The sequence below is a fragment of the Vombatus ursinus genome, unplaced genomic scaffold, assembly GCF_900497805.2.
Source record: "Vombatus ursinus unplaced genomic scaffold, bare-nosed wombat genome assembly UNPS02011369.1, whole genome shotgun sequence".
Lineage (NCBI taxonomy): Eukaryota > Metazoa > Chordata > Mammalia > Diprotodontia > Vombatidae > Vombatus > Vombatus ursinus.
This window is the reverse complement of record NW_020951147.1, coordinates 1,154,034-1,166,181: the sequence shown is the minus strand read 5'-3', so window position 1 is coordinate 1,166,181 and position 12,148 is coordinate 1,154,034. Positions and strand designations below refer to the sequence as shown.

Here is a 12,148-nt window from a genome sequence, read left to right as displayed (position 1 = left end):
CCCCCCCCCCCCCCCCCCCCCCCCCGCCCACTCCAGTCCATTCTTCATTCAGCCTCCAAAGCATGGGCGCTCCCCACTCCTCAGGAAGCTCCAGCTCTCCCTGTTGTCTCTAGAGTCCTCTGTTTGGCATTTAACATCCTTCATAACCTGGACCTGTCCACTCCTCTGGTCTTAGACCTTGGTTCTCTCCTTGTACCCTGCGGTGCCATGACCCTGGGCTGCCGCTTGTCTCTTATTTTATTGTTTGGTCCCCATTCTTAGAATGTGCTTTGTCCTCCCTCCTGACTGAGTGCCAATCCTGCTTTACAGAGGAGGCCTCTCAGTCCCCCTCATGCTCTGTGCCTTCCCTGCGATGATTATCTGTATGTGTGACCTTTTATTTTCACCTTGTTGCACCTGTTAGAATGGGAGGTCCTTGGAAGCACGGGCTGTGTTTTTGCATTTGTATTCTCAGGTCTTGGCACATGGAGAGTGCTTAATAAATGATTGTTGATTTGATTTTGTAGTAAAGAATAAAAGAGAGAGGAAAGACATTTTGGCAGCACTGATGACCAGATCTGAACTGTCCCGTGGGATGTGCAGCTTGTACCCCGACGGTGCCCTAACTCTGCACAGAAGTGGGGGGAGGTGTGTCTTTTCAAACTTGGTCATTATGATTTCTCAGCATTCATTTTCATGGTTTTTTTTTTTTTGTCACTGTATATATTGCTTTCTCCTCACCTTGCATCAGTTCAGAGAAATCTCCCCATTGTTCATCTTACTTACCAGTGCTTCTTGTGCAGTAAGGTATGCTGTAGGAGGGAGCCACATTTGGTTGAATGAGGCTTCACTTGGGGAGCTCAGCTTTGTGGTCAGGCCTTTATTGTTACAAAAGCGTGTGGGGGGACTTGGGTTTTGTTCCTGTTCTTTCTGTGGCAGATGCTTACCCTTCAGGTACTCAGTCCACATGATTCCAGTTACTCTCCAGAGTGAGCCCCAGCCTTGTTGAATCAGATCCAGCCCTGGAACTGGAAGCCCTCCTGGAGATCAGATGGCACCTCTCTTGCCCTGAAAATGCCTGGTGGACAATGTTTAGTAGTTGCCCAGTTTTCTCCATTGGCAAAGACGTGCCAGAGACACATCAGCCTATCTGATTTGATAGGGCCCGCTGTTGTCCGTGTGCTTGTTTTTCTTCCTCCTTCTCTTCGGTATGGACTGCCCTAGCTGGAGTTGCTTGTTAGGGGACTGTTTAAGAAGCTAAATTGATAGTGGAGAATTGTCCTTAAATAGGAAGGATGAGAGCTAATAATGAATTTCTTTTTTTAAGTCTGTTAAACTATGTGGAGGCTTTCTACAGATATCACAGCAATCCTCTGATAAAATTGTTTATTGTTAACGGCCACAGTAGATTGATGTACTTTTAAATTACCTGGTACCACAGGTCTTCAGGGCTTGCTTACAGTCAAATAAAATAAAAATCAAGACCAAATTAACATTTTAAAATTCCATCGGCAGCTACAGCCATAAATAATTTTATTTGCTCATTAGGATTTGCCATAGAATCTACTCAGCCTTAATTTCTTTGCTATGAATGCTGTAATAAGAGAGTGAATTAATTGCTAAGGTAATTAGGCTAGTCATGTGGCAAAGAATTATTTTCTCTGTACGAGAATTGGAGCCCTACAGTAAACTTACTATATTAGCTTCTATTTCCACTCCATTTTAGTATATTTTATACTTCTATCAGTGTGATTGCATTGGACTTTGAATTTGTCTTAAGCAGAAACTTAAGGCAATGAAGTTTTTATCATTAGAATGGTGCTCTGTGACCTTGGGTAAGTCACTTGACCTCTTAGAGCTGTTGGAAACTCTCGAGATAGGGATTCCCAATCTTTTTTGTGTCATAGACCTCTTTGATGATGCCTGCCTTCTTAGAACAGTATTTTTAAAAGCATAAAGTAAAACATGTAGGATTATAAAAAAACAATTCAGTGTGTTTCTGCCTTATAACAACACTGGTAGAATGTTAGAAGTGAAAGCACCTGTGCTTTCATGGTATCCTTGGGGTCAATAAAAGAACTTGTGGGGGATGGTAAGATCATGGGTGAGACCATCTCTGGGTGTGGCTGTGATGAGGTGGAGGCATAGAGCATAGACATAGGCAGTCAATGAGCAAGGTTAGGAATTGGGAAGTTATGTTGTGGTTTGAGGGAAAGTTCCCTTGTAGGAGTGGGAGCAGGAAATGGGGAGAAGAGAAGGGCTGTGGCTGGGCAGTGAGTGTCCTGGACATCTGTAGACAGCAGCCACCAGAGTCTTGATTGGTTGAGGAATGTGGATTGAAGGAATCTCAAAGGGGGACAGGTACCTGAGTGATAATGATAGAGGGGGGAGCCTGGAAGTGGCAATTGGGAGCAAAGAGGATTCCAGTTCCACCCCCCACCATGAAATGCAGCCAGTTCTGGCATGGGTAGCCAGGGAAGCTGTGTCATCAGGAGGGAGCCAGGTCACAATTACTACAAAAAGATGGAGGAAATGAAAAAGGAGAAAGATTGAGATGAAAACTACTTTATTATTTGTGCAATAGGTATACTAGAGAGAACACAGTAGAAGGTTTGGGTAGTTTTAGAGTGGGATGTCGGACGTGGGCCAGCTAGGTTGAGGGGAATGGGACAAGGGAGTGGTCAGTGGGGGAATGAGAACAGGGTTTTTAAAATAGCAGCTTGGGCTGGGGAGGGTATGGTAGACTGGAAGTATATTCGTCTTTAAGAAATGAATTCAGGCCAGGTCATCCGTTGTCCATAGGGGTTTGGCCTCTGACGGCTGTTCTGGGCCCCTCTACCAAGTAAAGGCTCCCAGACAAACTCACTAACAGAAGAAGGGGCAGGCCTTTTAGAGAGAAGTTGCAGATTGAAAAGGCCACAGGGGTGGTGGGATGTTCCAGTTTGAGAATGTCTCTGGAGTGCTTGGATGTTTAAGGGGGAGGAGGTTCTAGACACTGCCAGGATGAGAAAGCTTGGTTTGGAAGCTAGGAGCCAAGAACAGAGAAGATAAAAGGAAGCATTTTGGCGATGCAAGAGGAATAAGGGAGAAAATAGTTGTTTCAAATACTTCGTGATCAGTTTTCTCTTAGACTCAGGGTGCTTGGGCATCTGACTCCCAGGGCAGTGCTGAGTGACCTGGAAATGGAAAAGATCTGACGAGTTTGGAAGTGTTGTTCTTGAATCTGTCTCACATGGCTCCATGAAAAATGGCACAGCCATCATTTTTAATGAGGAACCTATGGTTAAGTGTTTCTGCCAAGAAATTAGGAACTTAGAAATTGTCAAGCCCATGCAAAGAGTCGTTTCCTGAGATGAAGCTTGAATGAGTCACACTATGCTTGACTTCTTAGATAAAGCCTGTAGGAATAATCCTACAGCTTTATAACTGAATTTACATTTTGAAATAATTCATTGCTCCTAGCAATGATTTTTTTATTGTAACCATTCTGTTTGATGAAATATTTTGAATCTTGAATTGGTTCTGATAAATTCGACAAAAGCAACTTCATTTTGTTACACTGTGCGTATTGCTGGCTGACCGATTTTAAGGCTGACTAAGGTAAAACACCAACAGTTATGCTAAGATGCGACTGAGAGCGGAGGGAACATTATTCCCAGATGGGCAAATGCCAGTTTTACAGGTCTCCTTGACGCTGGTCACCGAGCCACGACGTAGCTTTGGGAATCTTAGCCTTGGGAATGGCCACTTGAATGTTTCTTCAGACTTCCCTGTTTTGTTTCTGTTGTCTTACTTCTCATTTATTGGATGCAGTCTGTTTTTAAGCAATGTTTATCAACTAATTTTAAATTCAAATTTTATTTTCCCCAGAGCTTAGGTCCTATATCCCAAGACATTCTTTTGGCTCTTCATTTTTTTGTTTGAGAAGAACTCCATAAGCTTGATCAGCCTTTAAGAGCAGCAGACATTTTGAAAACTATTCACGCACAGGTACAAGGTAATCCAAACACTGAGGCAGTTTCGCTTCTGGTTTGCTTCGGCTGTATTGCTGGCCACATGACAAGGTTGTTTTATACGTACCTGTGTTTTAAGACCAGAGTTTTGTTTATAGTAGTTAAGAATGGATGAAATGATTTTTTGGGAGCTGATACTGTATGATAAATCTATTTTGGGGAGGAAGGATGGATCTAGACTTGTGGTTTTTGTCAGGCCCAGGGATCTCCCACTGTGGAAGCTTCTTCCACTAGAACTGACCAGTAATTGATGGTTTCAGAGAGTTTCCTAAGACATGGAGATGAAGTAAACTGTCTAGGGCCAACTTCCACTATATTTCAGAAGCAGAACTTGAACCCAGGTCCTCCTGACTCCAGGATTTCTTATGTTCACTATTCCATTCTGTTCATCCCGTAGAATCGCTGAATCAAATTCAGTGCCTTTGTTATGTATGCCTCGATGGGCATTTTTTCCGGTTTCACTCTAATGAATTCATCTAAGACCTATGAGGTATAAATCGAATTTGAGTAGACTGGCAAAGGCATGGGGAATCTATTAAAACATTAGAAAGAAGGCATTTGAGAGGATAGAAAGGTAATTCTTAATGTATAACTACTTACCTGACTTGTTTTCCTTCCCCCAAGGAAGCTGTTTCTGAAATGATGCCCATTATCAAAGTAATTTATGAAGATTCTTTGGCACTTGACAAAATATCACTTAGGGTTTGAGATGCTTCGCTTATTCATGTATCTGTGATACTGAAAATCAGCGTGTATTGTGAAACCTGCCCGAGTCTGAATAAGGTTGTCACATCTCTTTCCTAACTGAAATATCAAAGATTTATGGCATATTTTTGTAACAATCATTTTTGTACAAGGAATATCTACCAAGGAACTGTTAGGAGATGCCACCTAAAAATGGGTATCCTCTTGCCATGGAGGCAATCCTGCGTTCCTGAAGGCTGTGCTGTTCAGGTGTGAGCTGGCATGAAAAGTTTTTAGAATAATCCCGAGCCATACTCAAGTGTGGCTCCCCACTGATTTATTTCTTCTGGCCACAGTGACTTGAATCCCATCTATTCGATTGTGGAGTGGCTGCTCCTGCCCTGGTAGGAGGACCGACATGGATGAAATCTTGGATTTTTTGAAGTCTTGGAGTAAGAGGTTTGATAATGAGGATTCCTACCTTCATGAGCTGCTGTTCTGCCTTGTCTCAGCCAGTCTGGGTGGTTTAGTTCGCCCCCTTCATGTCTGGACACAATGCCATTTCTCAGTGAGATTGTAAGCTGGAAACATTTTATCAGCTTCTGAGATCCTACAAAGAATGTAGTACACCTGCCTTGTCTCTTGTCTTTTTAATTTAGTATGACTCAAGCAAGTCATTGCTGAGAGTAGCTTGGTCTACTGTTGGTGAATTCCATCACTTTGTTATTGTACAGAGTAGTACTAAAGAAGGAGTGGAATACCAGCAGTTACTTCAGCGTAAAGTGGCTTATTCTAGGAGAGCCTGTGCTAGGCCGCACAGGCAGGCCCAGAATTATACGGGAGGAGCAAAGTGGGCTGAGTGCCTGCAGGAAATTGGCAAAGCTTTTAATGACAACCAACTTTTCCCGGAAATAAAGACCCTTTAAAAAAAAGTTGTTTTTTTTCAAATGAAAATTTGGTTTTTATGTCACTTAGACAAGGGAGCCATCCATTATGACGAAGGATTTAAAGGGAAAAAAAGAACTCAGAAAGGAAGAAGAAAAAACATTTAATAAAACCTGTCAAAATCTGACACTTTATGCAATGTTCCATGACTTGTGGGTGGAAAAGATGTTCTGGTCACTTGCTGTAATATTAGAGAAATGTATAAGTGGTAACCCCCCCCCCCCCCCACTATTCTGGTCATTTGCTGAGGGTTGACAGGGCAGCCTGAGCACTCTGTTGGTGTCCCTCGGTAGATGCCCTTTAACAAACTCGTAGAAGGAAAAGACTTGGACAGAGTTGGCGGAGTTGAGATCTGCTAGGGGTCGGGTATGGGGGAGAACATCCACTTTGTTTTAAATTTTGAATTTAAGCACCAAAAAAAGAGCAGGATGTAAAACGAGGATTGTATATGAAACTGAATCACGATTTCATACCTCTTGGAGTTTTTAAAAGTATGTAATACATTCCATACATTACTTAAAAAACCCCTACTTGACTATGTTTCCTTTTTTCTCTTCTATACATGTTTTAAAAAATTTCAATGACCCCCCCACCCCCCTTTTTTGGCATTAGTACTGCCCACCCTCCAATTAAAGAATTGATGATGTGTTCAGCTAGTTTCTAGTGTGTGAGCAAGCTCCCCCTCAAAGGCTGGTTCTTGTTATATACTTTTCATTTTCTTTTACTCTCAGAGCAGTCTACTTCTTTCTACTTAGAGATTTTTGTGAATCTCTGGCATTTTAACTTAAAGACACTTAAAACTGTAAGGCATATGGTATTTTAAAAGTTATTTCACAGTTTACTATTTATTTAGAATCACAGAAATAGGGAATTGAGGCCCAGAGAGATGTGATTTGACCAAGGTCACAGTAGAGTTAGTGGCAGACCCAGAAGGAGAGCCCGTTTCCCCAGAATCTTTTTTTTTTATTGATTTTTGGTACAAATGTATCAAGAATTTGAGGGACATGGCATTTTAGTCATTGATTTTTAAATCATTTGTTTGAGTTCTTTAAGAATAGTAGTCATAGGGGCAGCGAGGTGGTGCAATGGTTAGAGTGTCGGCCCTGGAGTCAAGAGGACTTGAGTTCAAATGTGGCCTCAGACACATAACACTCACTAGGTTTGTGACTCTGGGCAAGTCCCTTAATCCCAATTGCCCTCAACAACAACAACAACAAAAAAAACCCAACAAAAAAACCCAAAAACCAAAACAAACAAACAAACAAAAAAACACAAGAATAGTAGTCATAGCTGTGTTCTGAACATTGGGTTTGTAAGTGTCCTATACCACAAACATCTGGCTGCGTATGTCAGCCCCGTTCCCCCAGCACTCAAGCTGTCCTGGGCTTGCACAGGGAAGTGTCTGACCTGTAGTAATCCTTTTTCTGTTCTTCGTTTTCTGTACAGTTTCACTTCATCTAGCCTCTATCTTTTCCTTTTTACTGGTCAGTTAATTCTACCTCAGGAGGGCTTTTTTCTTTATTTAGCTTATTTTAATCAAAGCTTTAATAGCTTATAATTAATGTATTCATTCAGTAAACATGTATTAAGTATCTAACGTGACAGATGCTGTGCTAAGCATGAGGGATACAAAAAGAGGCAAAAGACAGTGCCTGCCTTCAAGGAATTCCCAGTCTAATGGGGGAAAACAAATTGTGTCTGAGAAATGTAAGAGAAGAGCCAGCTCTAAATCCTTGTCAGGAAGAATGGGAAATTAGACATTTTTAGGAACTACTAGAACCATTTAGTCCTGGTACTTCTGAATACCCTGAATGCTGTTGTGTGCCCTCGGCCCCCCCCCCCCCCCCATTTCTGGATGTCTCCATTTCCCTTTTTGGTCAGGCTCCTCCTCAGATTTCCATTCTTTGCCACCTCAAAAAGATGCATTTTTATGTATCCTAAGATTTTGTTTTGCTTAGTACTATTAATCCCTTCCTTAATTTACTCTCCCTCCTCTCTTCTCCTTTGGTCCTCCAGTGTCCCTACTGTGTTCTCCACCCAGTTGTGTGCATTTGTGTGTATGTGTATTCTTCTTTTGGCCATTTCAGCTGAGAGTGAGTTTTAAGTGTCAAGCCACTCTCCCCATCTCCCTCCTCCTTGAATGGATTTCTTAAGCTTCCCACCCACACTTCCCTATGTGTATTTCTCTTCCCCTTTCTTTCCATTTTTGAGATCATCAAAATACAACAGAACCAGCCATAGGCCTTGTCCCATTGTACTCCCTCTATAACCTCCGATGATCTTTGGGCTCAGAGGGGATGCGTGCATCATCTCCCTCCATATTTGAATATAAGCAGTGTATATTTATTCTTTATCATTGTTCATTAATGTTTACCTTTCTGTGCAGTGCTGGTCTTTTAAACAGAAATACTTGGAACTACTCTTTCATTAATAGTTGTCCCCCATAGCATTATATTCAGTTTTGCTGGGTAGTTTATTCTTTGTCTTCGGGAAGCTTGTATTCGAAGCTCTCCTCTCCGTTATAGTATGGCTCACAAATCTTGTGTGATCCTGACTTGTGCCTTCAAAGTACGTGAATTCTTTGTTTCTGGCTTGTAGTAATTTTTTTCCCCCTTTGACCTGGAATCTCTTAGTTTTGGCAATGATGTTCCTGGGAATTTTCACTTTGGGGTTTCTTCAGGAGGTAACTGGTGAATTATTTCTATTTCTACTTTACCCTCTAGTCCTAAGAGATCTGAATAGTTTTAAGAATTTCTTGAAATAACGATGTCTAGGCTCTTATTTTGGTCATGACATTCAGCTAGTCTGATGATTCTTAAATTTTTTTTCTCCACAACCTGTTTTCTAGGCCAGTTATTTTCATTATCGATTTCTTAGGTTTTCTTCTATTTTTCTTTTTTTCAGTGTTTTGACTTTATTTTAATATTTTGTTGCTTGGGCATGGTTTTGTGCCTCTCATGGAGCTGTTAATTCCTCTCTCAATTCTTTTTTTCCATAGCTCTCATTTCCTTTCCTTTTTTTTCCCTTCAAGTGCTCTCATATCATTTATAAACACAGTTTTAAACTTCCTTTCTAGCTCTCCATCTCTTCCAGGAATTCTAGTTGAATTTTTGCCCAGGCTGTATTTTTATCCAGGGCTTTTTATCCAAGTTTTGGAGTCACTCTCTTCTGGATTGTGTGTTGAGCTTATAATTGTAGCAGCTCTTAAGAGTAGAATTCTTTTTTTGTTTGCTCATTTTTTCCAGCCTACTTTGGACTTGATATGAAGGGTAGGCTCTGCAGCACTTCTCAAGGAAAGCTTGCTCCTGTTCCTGCTTTCTTGGAGTGTTGAGTGTTGTGTTATTCCGGGATCTGCAGTAGCCCTGGGACCTACAGACTTTCATTTTTCTCAGAGTGGTCCCATGGAGGTCAGAGTTTGATTGCTGCTCTCCTGATCTGAGCAAGTTTCTGGCCTGGATTTGGGTCTGAGCAGGAGTAGACTGCTGGTGGACTCAGGCAGAACCGGAGGCTCCTCTTTGGTTTGGGATTCCAGCCCTGCTTATGTTCTTGCAGGCTGGGCTAGGTGTTGGAAATGAGAGCCTGCTCTGTTGCTGGGGTCTGAGTCATACTGCTGCTCCTGCTGCCTTCCAAACTTCCTCCTTTCTCCAGACTCAGGCTCCTGCACTGGGCTCCTCCTGAGTCCACCCTGCAGCTGTGACTTTGAGAAAGTTTGAGAAGTTTGCACCCATCCCTGCAAGCAGCAGGGTCCTAGAATGGGCCTGGGACCTCTTGTCCTCATGCAGTTTCTCTGCTTGGGTGCCGGGTGGCTCTGTCCCAGTGTCTGCACATCTTCCTGTGTGGCTACCAAATGACTGGCTGACTTTTTCCTGGATTTCCCCATCAGGATTTGGTCTAGTGCATTTTCTAAACTTCTTTAGAGGACTTTTGTGAAGAGGAACTCGGTCCGCTATGCTCTCTTTACCTCGGATGTGGAAAGGCTTCTCCCAATGCAGATCTGCAGGGTCAGGGGATACGTGTCACAAATTAATTAAAGAGTGTAGTTTCAAAATGGTTTCTCAGCTGCTAATTTTTTAAAAAAATACTTTTAAATAGGAAATTAAAATGTCGCGCTTTCAAAACTCTGAAAATATGCAGAGGGCTAATTTTAAAGTGAGAGTTGGATGATTAAACCACATGTGAAAACAGGGGTGTGTGTGTGTGTGCGTGCGCGTGTGCGTGTTGGAAAAAAAAACATTGAGTATCAAATATCTGGCAGATGTAGGTAGTTAATAAATGCTCAGTTAATTGATTGGAGGCAGCGAGGTGACTCACCGTGTAGAGCATGCAGCCTCAGACACTTACTAGCCAGGTGACCCTGGGCCAGTCACTGAGTCTCTGTTTGCCTTCCTCCACTCGAGATGGAAGTGGCGAAGCACTCCAGTATCTCTGCCAACATCATGGCATTCTGGTCCGCGGGGCCCTGAAGAGCGAGACGTGACAGAAAGTCTGAACGGCAGCAACAGAAATTAATTGATGGTGTGATAGAGTAGAAACAGTTCAAGTGTAGGATGAGTTAGCTTGTCTGGCAGAGCCCGTGTCGCTCAGAGGAGTGGATTTGGTCAGTGTTGGGAGCCCTCTGCATAGGAATGGCCAGAAGGCTGGGCTGGGAAGACAGGCTCTGCGCCTGGTCCTGCACCAGTCACTTCTATGCTCTTGGCTACAGCTTCCTCATCTTCCCATAAGCAGCTGGCTCTAGTTAAACCCTTGGAGGTTCTTCCAGCAGCGGGGACCTCCCCCCCCCCCCCATTCATAGAATTGCCTGGAGGGAGAACTGAGATTAAGTGACTCTTGGCCAAAGAAAACCAGGGCCCCGTGGCCGGGCCCACCTCTCTAGGCTTTTGACACATTACTGCCCCTTGTCAGGCCCTGTTCCTGTCGGTCTTGCCCTTCACTCTCAGTGGCATTTGGGTTCCCAGTCCCGTTCTTAAGAGGTGTGTGACCTCCTTCCCCCTCTGCTTTCTGTTTTGTAAAATGGAGAGAATTACAGCAAGCTCCCTACCGGGGTGTCAGGATGTATATAAAGTGCTTTACAAAACTTGAAAGTGCTAAATAAAAACGATTACTGTTATGACTAGTATTATTCAATGCCTATTTCTTTTGTTTTCATGTTTCATAAGACACATTGTGATAGGGGTCTTACCCCCCCCCCCCCCCCCTTTCGCCTTTTTTCTTTTTTTTAATGCCAGATATTTTTTTTTTTAAGAAAACACTCCTTTTAATTAAAACTTTTTTTTGCTTTAAAAAGAAACCTAGCAACCTTAGAGATGTTAACATCGATATGTTTTAATTCCTTTAAAACACTTAAATGCTATAGGGAAAATTCTAGTAGTATTCTTTTTTGCTTTGTGGCTGCCACTGGCTGGCCTTTTGAGTGTTTCTTGTATTGTCCACATAAGAGCCCTCAGGGCTGGGCTCCTTGTGGTTGTGGTTGGTGGTGCTTGGGTTCCTGGGCTTTTGCTGACAGACTGAGTGGTGTGTTAAGAGCAGCATCTGTTCACCTTCACCATGCGCTGAGCCCAGGTTTTTGTGTGACCCGGACCCGTGAGGCCTTCCAGCTTTTCTTTGGACAAGGCAGCCTAGGCAGGCTCCCTTGATCTCTTGGTACCATGCACGAGAAGCTGGAGAGCTACATCTGCCCAGAGGAGTTCTTTGGGTTGCTTCTAGACGTCTCTCACTCCGGTTTTCCTACTGTCAGGGGTCCCAAGTGAATTCAGGTCAAATTTATGGATATTGCTTTACAACTGTCTTATCTATTTCAGTTTGAAAATTGAAACAGACCCTTTGAGTTTTGTAAGTAAAGCAGTTCCCTCTCTTTTGCATTCCTGAAAAGCATACTGAAGTATATCTAGGCTGAGAACAGGTGGGCATGGGCATGGGCTTGGATTCCCCTGTGACGGCCTGGAATTGGCTGGAGCAGATGCCTCAGACCCCAGGGCTCTTAGAACGGGCTCATGTGCAGAAAGGAGAAGGTGAGAAATTGAGCAAGTTCTGGTTGGTTTGTTTTTCTTACATGGCATCCTCCCATTTGCGCTTTTCCAGGAGTTTGCCGCCCTGACAAAGGAACTCAATGTCTGCAGGGAACAGCTTCTTGAAAGAGAAGAAGAAATTGCTGAGCTGAAAGCGGAGAGAAACAATACCCGGGTTAGTAAGTCCCAGCTGCTCGGGCTCATGGAGAGCATTGGACGGGCGGAGGGAGGGATGGATGGACTGGTGGTTGGCCTCCATAGGAGAGCTTAGGGTTGACAAGAAACATCTCCCTCCTAGTAATGGGCGCTGAGCAAGGCTTCATGCCCTTTGCTTTTAAAATTTTGGGGTTTTTCATGCGATAACTTTGTAATTGACTGAGTGAATGATCAGTTCAGGCAAAGTCTGTGGGAGGGTCCACCCCACCCCCGTTTATATTCTATCTTGTAGGTACGTGGTTGTTTGCATGTTTCTCTCTCGATAGAATATACACTCCTTGGGGACAGGGCTGTGTTTTTGCCTTG

General features: G+C 43.2%; 1 protein-coding gene across 4 annotated transcripts in view; it reads left to right on the top strand.

Annotated features, from left to right (window-relative positions):
* Positions 1 to 12,148, top strand: part of PPFIA1 (PTPRF interacting protein alpha 1) — a 102,062-nt gene that overhangs the window by 32,649 nt on the left and 57,265 nt on the right. For all 4 annotated transcript variants that reach the window (XM_027856336.1, XM_027856333.1, XM_027856337.1 and 1 more), the window contains exon 3: positions 11,700 to 11,801. In XM_027856336.1, the coding sequence (XP_027712137.1) occupies positions 11,700 to 11,801 (102 nt within the window). The remainder of the gene's footprint in view (positions 1 to 11,699; positions 11,802 to 12,148) is intronic.